The sequence below is a fragment of the Lissotriton vulgaris genome, chromosome 3_1 (genome assembly GCF_964263255.1).
Source record: "Lissotriton vulgaris chromosome 3_1, aLisVul1.2, whole genome shotgun sequence".
Taxonomy (NCBI): domain Eukaryota; kingdom Metazoa; phylum Chordata; class Amphibia; order Caudata; family Salamandridae; genus Lissotriton; species Lissotriton vulgaris.
In genome coordinates this window covers 2,081,878,165-2,081,892,889 of record NC_141689.1, presented here as the reverse complement: position 1 = coordinate 2,081,892,889, position 14,725 = coordinate 2,081,878,165, and the positions used below count along the sequence as shown (strand labels likewise).

Sequence of the window (14,725 nt, the reverse complement as noted above, 5' to 3'; positions counted from 1 at the left end):
GCCAACTCCTTCCTCAGGAGCCCTCGGTGGAGTCGGACTGTTGATCCGGATTGCCCCTGCGGGCACTGTGGCCTTGGTGGGGAGGAGCGGACCTTGCGCCCCTGGTTGCAGTTGCGGGGCCTCGCTTGGGACACGACAGCGGCGATATTGGCCCTTCCTGGGTTTTTTCCGTGTTGGCGTGGCCTGGGGCTGCCTGGGGGTGCGATCAGGTGTGAGACATCTATGACCTGACCGGCTGACCGGAGACACATGCCTGGGCGGCAGTGGCTGGGAGAGGTCCTTGGGGATTGACTGGAGGAGTTGCTGCGCCCTAGGATGGCTGGAAATGCACAAGGATAGGATGTTGTGGTCCACCCAGCCCAACACCATTACTCAGTACACTACCCAGCGGCTGCTGTCGCAACGGATTACGCGACAGACGGGTCAGGAGGAAAGTTCAGATGGGCCCGGGGAGCCTACCCGGGCGGAACTATTGAAAGCTATCCAGGGCTCTCACACCGCGCTGGAGCAGCAGATTGAGACTGTGTCAATTGACATCAACCTTCTGCATATGGATCTCCGAAAAGTGGCGGATAAGGTCTCGGACGCTGAGGGCAATATTACCCAGCTACAAGGGGAGGTGGCTTCCCTCCAGAAGACGGTCACGCAACTTACGGCCACGACACGTGCATTGGAGCGGAGGGCTGAGGACGCGGAAGGTAGAGCGCGTCGAAGCAACATTAGGGTCCTGGGTGTGCCGGAACGATTGGAGGCGGGTAATGCCGAGCGCTACCTTGAGACTTGGATTCGGACTGAGCTGCGTCCGCAGGGCCTGTCGAGTGTCTTCGTCATCGAACGGGCATATCGGGCCCTGGTTCCGCCTCTGCGCCCGGGGGAGCCCCCGAGGGCACTCATCGCTAAGATTCTGAACTATAAGGACCGGGACTGCATACTGAAGGCGGCAAGGGAGGCGGCGACTCTCACCATAGAAAACAGTCATGTGTCCATTTATCCTGACTACACCCAGCAGGTCCAGGAGCAGAGGAAGTCCTGCCTGGGGGTCAAGCAGAAATACCGGGAGATGAAGCTCCAATATATGCTATTGTATCCGGCCAAGCTCAAGGTGATCTCGCAGGGCCGGGCGCACTTCTTTGAATCCCCAGCGGAGGTATGGGAGTGGCTGGAGATTAGGGGTGACGACCTGCCCCCGGGGGAGCGCGGGGGCCCCGTGAGACATGGGGGACCCGTCCCCAGAGATGACATCGAGGAAGACGAAGGCGCCGGTCTTTATCGGAATGCTCTAAGGGGCTTAGGGTCATGGTGGGAGAAGATGGTGCTCTGCTTCTGGGTCCCCCAATGGTGGGGGCTGGTCGGGGTTCCCGGGTGCGCCCGACCCTGAAGAAGTGTTGGTTCCGGACACTTTGCAGGATGCTGTGCCGGATACGGCCACTACGGCCCCGGTGATACCGGAGACTGGACTTTCCGAGCCATTGACGGAGACGGCTCCGTCTTGAGGTACTGTCAGACTTTTACTGTGTTGCACTCCATATTAGGGGCCCTCTGTTGGGTCCGTGGGTCGCTGGGGGCGCCTGTGGCCCGTACTATTTGCCCCTGGATGGCTGGGTGGAGTGGAGGACTTGCATCCTACCGAAGGTAGACTGTCAGGTGGGGAGTATATGCATTCGGATGGAGTGGAGCTCGACCTTGGGCTGCTGCACTTAGCTGAGCCTAGTGAATGTCCTGTGAGTTTGGGTCCTGTGGGGAGCTGGACGGGAGGGGGGTGGGTGGTGTTGGTTGGTTTGTTTTGTGGGCGAGTGTTGTGTGGGGCGAATGGGGTGGCTGTGTACGTCCTGGTACCGGCAGGGGGAGGGCAGGGTAGCATGTTTTGTTGTTGCTGTCATCTTGCTCGTGGGTGGGGGTGGGGGGAGTTGTTCTGGGGGATTTGTGGGATCGGGGGTTTTTGGAGGGTGGGTTGGATTGGGAAGGAGAGTTGTTGCTGGCATCAAATGTACTATGATTCAGGTTCCTGAGTGGTTTGTCATGCGGGTTGGTCCTACCGATCTGGATAGTGCTCGGGCCCGAGGGTGGCAGATCAAGATGTGTGTGTCGAATGGCCCGGATGGGCGCAATCTCCGACTATGGGTTTTAAATTCTTAACCTGGATCGTGCGCGGATTGGGCACTTGCACCAAGAGACACAGGGTCCTTTCCTTCCTCCGGCGACATGGGGTTTCCGTTGCTTGTCTCCAGGAGACCCACTTGAACGAGGAGGGTGCTCAGAAGTTGTCCAGGAAATGGAGGGGCCAGGTATTCCATTCCCCCTTCTCCACCTATGCAAGGGGGGTTCTAATCTGGGTGGCGCCGGGGGTTCCCTATGCCGTTCAATATGTCAAGGCGGACATTGAAGGCAGATACCTGCTGCTGCGGGTCAAGTTGGATGGTAGGGATTTCCTGCTCTTGAATTCCTATGCTCCGAATGTCGTTGACCCTGGCTTTTTTTCCCATTTTCAGGAACTCGTTGTCTCCGACCTAGACGCCCCCTTTCTCTGGTTTGGGGATTTTAGTTGCGTGCTGGATACGGATCTGGATAGGCATCCCCCTCGCTCTGGCACGAAGCCGCGTATGACGGCGCGCCTCAGGGAAGTGATGCATAATTTGGGAGCCGTGGATGTGTGGCGGACGGGCCACCCCACTCAGCGCCTATATACTTGTTATACCCCGACGCACGACACCCATAGTAGGCTAGACCGTATCCTCGCGGCTAATGTAGCTGCTTCTCTTTCCTTGACAATTACTCACCAGGCCCGTTTTCTGTCGGACCATGCTCCAGTGACATGCATGGCGTAGTGGGCTGACCAGGCTACGCGTCCCCGTACTTGGCGGATGCCAATGGGCCTATTGCAGGACCAGGTGGGGACAGACCATGTGGTGACTGCCTTGACTAATTATATAGATTTGAACTGGGAAGGCGGGGATTTGTCCTACTCCACAAATGGGAGGCCCTGAAAGCAGTGGTGCGTGGTGTCTGTATGGGCCTCACCTATGGGGTCCGGAAGCACTTGCTCTGTGAGTTACGGGACGCAGAAGATAGACTTCGGCGCTGTCAGTCTCTACCGGATTCCGGTTACTCGGACCTGGAGGCGGAGGGGGAGACCCAGGTGTCCATCCATGACATTCTTACCCGTCTGGATAAGTATACCTTGGGCCAATATAGGCAGCGTCTCCAACGCGAGGGGACAAGTCTGGTAGACTGCTGGCCTGGATTCTGCGTCGTGAATTTGCACCGGAGTGGATAGTTGCCCTGCGGGCGCCCCCAGGTGATATGGTGCACTTGGAGTCTGATATTCTCGAGGTCCTTCGATCTCACCTGCAGACGGTGTATACTGCAGACCCCTAGGTCACGGAGGCCTCCTATCAGCCTTACCTCCAGGGTCTGACTCTCCCGGCCCTCTCGGGGCAGGTGGCGGAGGAACTGGATGCGGCCTGAACACTCCGAGAGGTCGGGGTGGCATTAGCCGCCCTTCTGCTGGCTAAGGCGCCGGGCGGGGACGGTTTCCCGCCTGAATTCTACCATTCGTTTGGGGACGTCCTGGGCCCCCTCCTCTTGCAGGTCTATAATGAGGCCCTGGGGTGTGGCGTTCTTCCGCCCACCATGAATCAGGGGGAGGTTTGTATGCTTTTGAAACCAGGGGGGGACAGTTGCGACCCAGCAGCGTTTCGGCCTATCACTCAGATCAATACGCCTGGCCCCACACATGGCACACTTGGTCCATCCAGACCAATGTGGGTTTATCCCTGGTCGAAACACTGCAATGAACCTGCGGCGCCTGAACCATGTCCTTCAAAAGGTGCGTGGTGGCGAGGATCCCCACGTCCTGGTGTCGATTGATCTGGCTAAGGCCTTTGACACTGTCAGCTGGGGTATCTGTTGGAGGTGCTCCAGATGGCAGGCCTGGGACCGGTGTTTTGCAATTGTATCCGGGTGCTCTACGGGGCACCCCGGGCTAGGGTTCGGCTTGGGTCGGCCCGCTCCTAGGAGTGGTCTTTGGGGACGGGGCACTCGTCAGGGGTGCCCCCTGTCACCGCTCCTATTCCCCTTGGCGATGGAGCCCTTGGCGGTCTCCGTTCGTGCTGAGATGGAGCAGTGGGGCATTAAGGTGGGCAACACTGTGAACGTGATCTCCCTCTATGCAGATGACGCTCTATTCTATTTGACCTCCCCGAGCGACTCGCTCCCCACTTTACTGCGGCTGCTAGACCGCTTTGGTGCAGCCTCTGGGCTACGCATCAATCCTGAGAAGTCCCTGATTTTTCCTCTAGCGGGCTGCGATGTCGGGCCGGGAGTGCGCCTCCCGTCCCTGGGGCTGAGGTGGGACTTGGAGGCCTTCAGATATCTGGGCATTCAGGTGGCTTCGTCTGACGAGCAACTGCTGGTCCGCAACGCTGACCGGGTGCTCAGCTCTCTGCACCAATCTGTGTCCTTCTGGAATACCTCATGGGATGGCTAGCGGTGGCTAAAATGGTGATGTTGCCCAGAATATTATACGTCCTGCAAAATACGCTATGCCCACTTCCCCCGCGAATATTCTGTACGCTTAATTCACTGCTCATGTCTTTACTCTGGGCGGGTGGGCGTGGTAGGGTCGCCCTGCTTACTATGGTCCGGAGCTGGGAGGAAGGAGGTCTGGAGGCTCCGCGGTTTGACCTCTATTACTACGCTGCACAGCTCCTGCCAGCCGCGAGGTGGTTCGCGGGCGCAGACAACAGGGAGCTGCAACTCCTAGCGGGCAGAGCAGATGAGACGGCGTTGCAGGTGGCGTTGATGCGGGGACGGGGGGCGGACGTGGCCCTTCCCTATGTCGTGCGCCATGCGGCGGGGGTCTGGCAGCGGTTCGTCGAGAAGATCTTGCGGCGGGCCCCCTTTCATAGGGAGCTACCGGTGTGGATCTTGGCCCCTGTGCTCCAGATGGAGGAGAATGTATCCTTCCGGAAATGGCGGGATGGTGGGTTTGAGATGCTGGCCGACCTTTATCCAGATGACTCCTTCGTGTCTTATGAGAGAGCTACGGAAACCTTTGCCCTAAGCAGGGGACAGTACCTGCACTATAGGGGACTCCAGGAGATGGCGAGTGCGACCTGGCCTCAGTTCCCGGAGGCGCCCCCCTCTGACCCACACCCTCAACATCCTCCTTTCCTGCGGTAGAGAACGGAGGCTGATCTCTTTATTGTATTCTGCCATGAGACGGGACTCAGCCCCACCGATCGCGCCATCCTGGGCGGCCTGGGAGGCGGACCTGGGAGGGCTCTGGAGCCGGGACAGCGCAAACGTATTGGGCTCCTGACCCGGAAAGTCTTGTGCAATGTACGGTTCAAGTTGATCCACTTTAACTTTATGCATCGTACCTACATTACCCCGGTATCCCTGCACCGTATCTCTGTGGATAGACGGAACGACTGCCCTCGGTGTGGGGCGGTGGGAGCCGGATTCTTCCACTTGGCTTGGGAGTGCCCACGGGTCGGTAGTTTCTGGAGGGAGGTGGTGGAGCACATTGGCCGGGTCACGGGCCTCCGGTTTGCCTTGGATCCGCTTCACTGTCTCTTGGCCCTGGTGCCCAAGCCCAAAAAGAGGAACTTGTCTTACAAGTTGCTGCAGCTGCTACTGGTGTTAGCTAGGCGGTGCGTGGCGATCACTTGGATGGGGCATAGGGCCCCCGAGTTATCCCTATGGCTTCGGGATGTCAGAGAGTGGTCCCTGGCTGAGGAAACACACATGCAGCGCACGCGCCGCGATGAGCGGCTTCAGGAGGACTTTCTAGCTTGGAGGATGATGTGTGCTGAGGGGTTGCCTGATGATGACTCGGATGCCACCAGTGCTGAATTGTTCACCCCTGATGAGTCTGGGTCTGAGCTAGCTGAGGCGGGAGGCGGGGGGGAGGGACCGGTGTCGGAATAGTGCCCGGCTGAGCGCGCACAAATGTTCCATATTGTATTACTATGTAATTTTCTTGATTCCCAGAGGATTGATTAAAACTGTGACGTCTGCACCCTATCGGGCCGTGGAGTAGGTAACCTGACTCTTTCCATGTACTCTGTTAATGATGCAAAGTATTGGGGGGACTCATTCTGTTGTTATTTGTTAGACTGTATTTCTATTGGAAACTTTATCCATACAGATGGATGGGAGACGGGATCAATAGAAGACGTGGGAGGGGGTATAAACAGAAAACAGCGGATGCTAGTGATGCACAAGTACTTTTAGCGAACAGTTATGTTTATCCTTGTGGCACTTCTCACCTTTACGCCGCACGGCCTCCGGGCTGTGGGCCTAGTGGCTGTGTATTCTACTATATGATGACTTTGGTTATTTCACCTGCCAGTGCCTATGTATAGATTTGCTTGATAATGTCTTCTATGTCTTCCGCAATAAACATATTTAAAAAACAACAACAAAAAAAAGTAATTCTGGCGTTGCAGCACACCGGGGAGGCATTCGGCCTCTCCCAGTGGGGTCCGATGATGAAGCCTGTCACCAACCAGGTTGGTGAGTGAGGGCTTTCTTTAATAATCTAATAAGATCCTTCATGCTCACTCTTCTTCTTGTAAAGAAGTTACACTCTTTTGTTGTTTATACTACCTTGTTTAGGGGGACCAAGAGTGTTTCCTCTATACCATCCCTCACTCTCTTGTTGATACCCACTAACTAAAATAGCTGCCAAGTACAAAATGGCTTTCAGCTCATGATAACAGATCCCTGCAATCTTTAACAGATGAGCAATTATCAAATGAGGTCTTGGAATAAGATAACTTCTAGCTTACAATATTATGTATAACTCTCAAGTGATCCCACCTCTAGTTTAGTGAACCACAAAATCAAATGAACCTAGTCCAAAACAAATAACGAGACAGAATCGGCGAGTTAATTTATCTTAATATATATTTCTATTTAGATTCCAAATAATTAGCTTTCAACCTAAATTCAAATTAGGTCAGGTTTAATAAGCATTTCCAAACTTTGCAAGATTCAGATATGAAAAAACTATCTTCCTCAGCCGAGGGAGATTTTATCCTAAGAAAAGGTGGAAATCAATTGTGTCTCATACCAACCCTTTAGGAAAGTTCAATAAATTCCATGTGACCAATTCTAGTACATAGACAGAGTTGTCTGCCTCTGCCCTCACTGCAGCATCAATGCCACAACTGCTCCGACGCGAACCCTTTCAGCCGAAAAGGTTCCACCACGCTAGCATACCAGCCAGCAGCAAACACAGTATTTCGTTGCAGCTCGCATTATTTCTGTAAGTCCCAATTGTCAGTCTCTGTACCGCAAGATGGGTGAGGGGTTTTGCCACTTAGTTCAAAATATAGGCAATTGTACTCCATTCATTCTAGGTTTACACCCCTTGATATCACAAAATTTGTCAGACCACTTTGTCTCATTGGTTGCTTTGATGGATGAGATGATGTAGTAAGTAAAAGTCTACTAAACAGCACAGTGGCAATGTGGGCTCCAAATGGAGCACTGGTATGCAATTAATACAAATTCTGTTTCCTCCAGCGCTCTACTTTTGTGATCCCATTGCCAAGAGACCACCCCAACACAAGGTCAAGAAACAACAAATGAAAAGGAGCTTTCAGTTCTATACAGGATTATCTGTTTCAAAATCAACAGATGGTTAAACTGTTCTCCAGCAATAGATCAGGTAGGCATGATGTGACAAATAAATCCTCATAGATACAATTTTGTACCACTCCTATGAGTTCACGTCTAGATCATTCGAACCAGGAAACAGAAAGGATGAAGATAAGATGGGAGCGCAACATGCCATCTAGTGGTACATAATTGTATCTATGAGGATTTATGAGATAACAACAGGAGCCAACACTGGGTGGATGACAACACTGGGGTATTGATCAAGCCCTGATGAAGTCCCACTGGGACTAAATGCATTGGCTGGGCCGACTGGATTGCTTCTTTCAAATTGACATTTGTTGAATACAATTGGATTCAAAGCAACTCGCAAGACTCCTGAATAACCTTTATGCGTCACATCATGACTACTTTATCTATATCTAGAGAACAGTTTAACCATCTGTTGATTTGGGAAAAGATAATCATGTATAGAATTGAATGCTCTTTTTCATGTATTTCTTGACCTAGTAAGTACAAGTATACAGATCCTGGAGAATTAAGTAATCCTTTACTAGAAATTTCCTTAGAGCCACTGTAGTTTACTCATACAATCATTTGTTGCATTTACAAAGTAGGCGTTTTATGCTGTCATCTCTTGTCTATCCATTCTCAAGCATTTCTCTATAAAGTTAACACTTTTGCTGCAAGCCTAGTCAAGTAAGCTACAAACATCATAGACCGTGATTGACTGTTAGAACACAAGTGGTAACTTTTACGAAAGGTTCCCATAGGATTCAAACTATTCAGTTAATAAGTTCTTACTAGGAAAGGAAGAAAAGTTGAGGCCTTCATGAAATGCAGCTCATACACGATGAGTTTGTGCTAAAATATGAATCTTGCATTACATAAAATAGTGTATTAGTTCTCCAATTAAGTATATTAATATCACTTCAAAATGAATTGCAATTAATTCATGTAAGTATAGGGTACTTATAAAACATTTTTAATATTCGCTACAATTTCACGTATAATTTTGTAAGTCTCTTTTGCACTTCATATGTTATTACAGCATACAAGATTTAAAAGCACATCAAAGATAAACTTTACAATATGCTATCATAACATACCCTTGTGTATCACTTACTTTTCTTGTCAGTGCTCGTGTTATACATTTTAATATTGCTATCGATTGTCTAATACACGAAGCAATTTTGTTCTCACATAGAATTTTATGTTTACTTATCCCATTTATCTAAGCAGAGGAACACATGCCACTAAAACATCAGATTTCACATCAACTTATTATCTGTTATGTTTGGTCAGAAAACGACTTCTAACATTCTGCATGCTTATACGATGCAGTATCTAAATCAGAACTACATTTGTGTGTTTCTTGAAATGTGTAGCCTAACACACTTTATCATGTAAAAAGTGTCACAAACAATTTCTGTGTGAAATTGACGTAAATAGATAAGGGGTAATACTTCTGCTCTGTCATAATCTAGGATTCAATTCCATGACCTGCTCATAGAACACAGAGCTTGACAAATTGTGCTTAACCCACTGACTTGCAATGATCCAAACATGTCTACACTAGAACGGCCCAGTGGTCAAAGAAAGGTATTAAGTAACCTGGTGAGCATTGGCCTAGGTGTGTTACTTGTGGTATACATTGAGTGGTCATCATTTGAAAATAAGCAAAGAGTAATGATTTGTGACTTGATTTATTTAATACAAGTAGTCTGAATTCATATTTTGTTTTATAAATTCACCTAAAACTGTTTAGAATTTAACCTGACCGGCTAAATTAAGGAAGAGATGGAGTTCATTTTGTTTTAGAAGTTGGGTTTCAGCAATCTAAAATATTTCTCCCTCTTCTTTTCATCAGGTGAAATATCAGTTGCGACAGAAGAAGATGATGATGATATTTTGGAGGATCCACTGATTTTAGCTTCACATGCCGAATCAACTGAGCTAGGTACAGATACTGTTAAAGAGGATCAGTGAATTGACAGAGAAGGGATTTGTGCATTTAGTCTTGTAAGACTAGCCATTGCTGTGCGTTGATAAGTAGCTTAGTAGTACAAGTCTCACAAAGATACAGTCATGTTGCTTGGAGCCATCTATAATCAGTAGTTGAATGTTAAAGTTACAGAACACAACACAGCACATTTGTAGGAGTTTTTCTGTTTGTGTACAAACGAACAGATACATGATCCCACTAAAGTCCACTGTACGTATTTACAGAATAGCCCTACAATCTCCCAGGTTGAGGTAGATATCTTGCTTTCCCTTATTAAAGGGTTGTAGACTTATGTCACAATACCAATGTTAGCTTCAAAAGTTATAAAGTAAGTTATAATATAGTGCTTCTGTCCAGCTATTTACTTAGTCTCTGAATTCAGTAATCAGCTGGAAGCCATGTATGTGTAATGCCAAGTTTCAAAATGTGTTCTAGTGTACAAATAATAGGTAACATCGATCAAATTTAAGTTTATTACTTTCAATTCAAAACCAAATGACATGCATACTCAGGACATGTGTCACATAGCAAAGCTTTTATGTGCTTGTTGTTCAAGTAAGGTCCATTTGAAGAACTACCATTCTCTCCCATGTAAGGACCTAGATGCCGCAAACTTTATTTATAGAATGGCAATCATAGACGTTTTAAGGCATGGGCAAAGTTGGCTGTGGCCCAAGCCCCCTCACTTAAGCTTTTGGGACAGTCCCAGGCTGTCTAAAGTTGTGAAATAACCTTTTTTTCTTAAACAGCGTAGGCTGTCAGGTCAGCCCGCTCCTGCCTGAGGGATAGGGTAGGTTAAACAAAAATACCTGTTTGATCTGGTTAGATTCAGCAAGCGCTCTAGCCTTTTATTGTGCACAGACCCACCCCAATTGCACAGGCCTTTGCCTTTATTCAGCATGTGCCACTTATGTTAGGTAAATATATATAATGTGCCCCCTTTGTGACTGCATCGTCCTTCAGAGCTGTGGTAAGCAGTTGCAATCACAGCCTGCTGCCTTCTGAGTCTTAATAACTGTGACACGCAGCACTGGCAATGCAGTAAATGAAAGCACCCATCAGCACCGTATGCCCAAATGGTGATGACAGACTAGTTATGACACATGTGGGTTCAAGATTTAATCAGACCACAAGTCTTTCTGCTTTTCTTGCGGGTAGGACACTTGCCAATGTGCAGTGAAGAGCGGCATTATTTGCTCCCTGCATGGCTGCACTGTCCATGTGAAGCGGCTCTTGGGCTAGTGAGATCACAGACTAGTGCCACCTAACTCGAAGTCCCTGTTCCTCACGGGTTAGGGACTGAAGTGCAGTAAACAAAAAAAGCAACCTCCATATGCACAGGTCCAAATGGTAAAAGACCAATCCATTGCACCACACACCACTTGCAGCGGTGGGCTTGTTCAGGTCACTAGTTGTTCAGTTTCTCTGGTGCTGAGAGACACTATTTGCTCCAAGGTTGGGCCATGGTCTAGGCTGAACAAGGAAGAGGGTTGTAAATTGGATAATAAACTCAGAGTTGTTCTGAGGATAAGGCCCTTAATTATGTTTGGCCTAGGGCTCCCCAAAACCCTAAAATAACCCTGCTGGAAATAGCTTAAAATGGCGTATTTATTATCACCCTGAGATTATATCAGCACATCACTCAATTTGGCCGACCTCACAAACACATTTGAACATCTACATTCATGAATTTACACTTACATTTCGGTGTATATTTCGAATTTCTGCATTTCTAAAACATTGCCCAGAGTACTTCAGGGAATCTCTAACAGACTGAGGTTCCCATGAGTACTCTTAGAAAAAACGTTGGAAAATATGCTAATGAAAAGGCCTTTCTGCATCCATACTTCTAAATAATGTGTAATTACACTCGGAAAATGTCACGCATTAGTGTAATTGCACTTTTTAAGTTTAACTTATTTTCTGCACAGTGAAAATAGTATTCTTTGTGGGAAAACACCTCCCCCTATATCCCATGAATCAGGAGCGTGTTTTCCTCCAATGTCCTCGCTGGAAACAGATTCATTCCTGCCCTTGATATGAGTAACCTTTGACCCTTTCCTGGGTGAGAATACGCTCTGAAATACTTTGTGGGTGTTCACAGTCTATCCGGAGCATCCCAGCCCTGGAAGACCCTCTCATCTCCCATAGGAACGTATTTACTCACAAAATAACACCCGTACAGATTGATAAATACATGTTGTCAACTAGATTTGCAAGCGTAGATCCCCAATTTGTAAATGCAAAAAAATAATTTGCACTTGCTCGTGAACTCACCTTTGATGTGACACACGTGCAATTACAAATGACATAAACATAATGACAGGCGCAAGATTACCTATTGCATTACTATTAATGTGACAACTATGAAAGTATTATATTTCAGTGGTTTGGGTGTGTTTTAATTAATGATGTATTGCTTTTAGGTGTTGTTATTATTTATTAAATTTTTTGAGAGTATAAGCGTTGCATTTAATGTGTCAATTATGGTTTGCATTGGAAGCTACTACTGATATGGCACTGAATAGAACTAATGGCCGCATAATGCTTAGATTCATCCCTGTTTGGGTCTTATGCATTAATATGAAAAGTGAAAATTCGGAAGTGTATCTTTATCATTCTGTGATTTGGTGCTACACTTCGGTTAAGCGATCCTTTTGCAGAGGTCGTATATTTTTATTTTTCCACCTTTCTATGGTGATTTAACAATAGGTCTTCATGAGCACAGTTCATTGAATAAAAATGGCCATCATCCCCTCATATGAATTGTTTTTAACGTGCTTAGCACGTAAACACAATAATACTACCTTGAAAGCTTCCAGAGAGTGCAAAACGTATTGGCTGTGGAATTTGCACTCCCATTGGACTGAGTATGAAGGCTAAATAAGAAAGAAGGAACTCTGAACACTGTATTCCTTGTACATATAGCAATCAACACATTTTGGCTCAGCAATGGCCATTAAATATTGTGTATTTGTGTGTAATTCTTACACTTTTTGTCTAATTGTGACACAAAAAGTAAGAATTAGGGTGGGCGAAGAATTACTCTCCGCCAGCGGTCTTCGTGGAGTTTTGGCCTCTCTTTGCGGAGTGTGGAGTTCCGAAAAGAGTTTTTTCTCTTGAGCGGCTCGCCAATGGTAAGTTGTTGAGCACCCGCGGAAAAAAATCATGTGCTAGGCCTCCTGCAGGTGAGATTTCTCAGGCGGTTGCAGCAGGTCACATTGAAAAATTTGCTATAACGCTGAAGAAGCAGCTGCTCGAGTCGAATGTATACTCGTACGGTAAAGCAGCTCCACCCTCTGGCACAATGCATACTGCCGTTTGCACCTGATTTAACAGTGCAGGGCAAACTCATGGTGTTAAAAATCAGTGCTCACAGCGCAACTTAACAGACTCCACCACTGGCAGAACTCCGCAAAGCGTGGTAGAGTTTTTCTGGCACTTCGCGGAGTTCCGCAGTGTAAAACTCCGCCCAGAATTAGTACGAATTTAGCCAACACTTCTTAGCCACTAAGTAGCATTCAGTTTCATACATGAGGTTTTTGCAACAATATAAGGCGACAAACAATATGTTTGACTGGACTCTGACCCAAGTCAGCTAAGCCTTTGGAACACAAACAGTCTCAGTCTTGTTAAGGCCTCTTCCGTGAGTTTCCGCATAATTCTCTAGGCAGAATGAGTGCAGGACCCACTTCAATCTTTATCTCTTTTGAGCTCTTGACACTCTTTTGTTTAGTGGTCTTAATTCCTTGGTCCCAGGAACAATATGTGGTTCTGATGATGTATTAAGTATTTTATTTGTGGTTGATTAGCGAAGCTGCTTGCCTCTTGTTATCCAGGTGTATGTGTTCCCTCCAGACAGATAACCCTTGGTTGAGGCATATGACCTGAGTTTGTGTCCTAGACAAAACATTACTTTTTTACTTTGAGTTCTAAATACTTCAGATCTCTGGTCTCATCACAGACAATAAAGGATGATGTATTGGATAAGCTCTCTCTTTGTTAAAGCATACTCATACTCCACCTGAATCTTTTTGCGAGCACCTTCACTATCAAGTGTGGTGACAACTTCCTGTGCGTCTGGGGGGAACACTGTGAAAGTTGTTGTTAACACTGGCAAGTGATCATTCTGCAGGCTTGGTATTCCATAAATGCTCTACACTGGGTAGTGCATATCTCAGATCAAATGTAGTGTTAGCATGGATTCTTCAGAATGTATATTCAAAGGTGTACATCTGCAGCAAGCCTTGAATTCAAATGCCCTCTTTATATTTAATATGATGGCTGAAAAACAATCCCTCTTTCGGATGGAGACTTTTTTCACTTCGACTGGCAGCAGAAATGTTGTAACCACCTTGGGGGATACTGCTTTAGTATCTATTCTACAGGTGAGGAATCTTCAGGTAGAGGTGGTATCCAGCAGAAAGAGTATTACCGGAGGTAAGTAACTTGTCCGTTTAATACCTTTTGAGGAGCTGGTTCTGGTTTTTGGTTAGTATTATTCTAGAGATAGCTATTTATGGCATTCCCAAAGAACAAAGGTGGAGCTAGAAGAATTAAAGTGGGTTCACTCTACTTCCAACTTTATATACTAGATCAAAAAGAGGTAATACACTTATACTAAAGCTAGGTGTTTTTAAAAGGATTTTCACCCACTAGGGTTCCTAATGGCATGCATCATTACCAAATTCCTCCTTTATCATCAATGAAGCATTTCTTATCTAAGAAGGCATCTTTGCATAAAATTGCCTAGAGGTACCCTATTCCTTATCTACATGTTTATTTCAGGATCCCAGTTTGACAGCCACACCTGTGGTGTAGTCATTAGTTATAGATTAACCCATTAGGACCCATGTAGGGATCTGCATTTGGTCCTGACGAAAGGTACATTTTCTTAGCTGAAACATGTAGACACAATGATGCTGGAGCTAATGAAATTCTCCTGAAGCATCACCACTTGCTTTTAAACTTGCCAGAGGGCCCTGGAATAAATGGGTTGAGAGACACCTAACATTAGTCTAAGTGTGTTCCTCTTTTTCTTTGAATATTTATGGCATTAGACATTTATAGTTATCCCTGTGTCATCCTTCCGCT

The 14,725-nt window shown here is 47.2% G+C and overlaps 1 protein-coding gene across 1 annotated transcript in view; it reads left to right on the top strand.

Annotated features, from left to right (window-relative positions):
• The window catches only part of PAICS (phosphoribosylaminoimidazole carboxylase and phosphoribosylaminoimidazolesuccinocarboxamide synthase), a 450,256-nt gene that overhangs the window by 120,195 nt on the left and 315,336 nt on the right, over positions 1-14,725 (top strand). Inside the window, exon 2 of the mRNA XM_086962612.1 lies at positions 9,497-9,586. Within this exon, the coding sequence (XP_086818738.1) occupies positions 9,497-9,586 (90 nt within the window). The remainder of the gene's footprint in view (positions 1-9,496; positions 9,587-14,725) is intronic.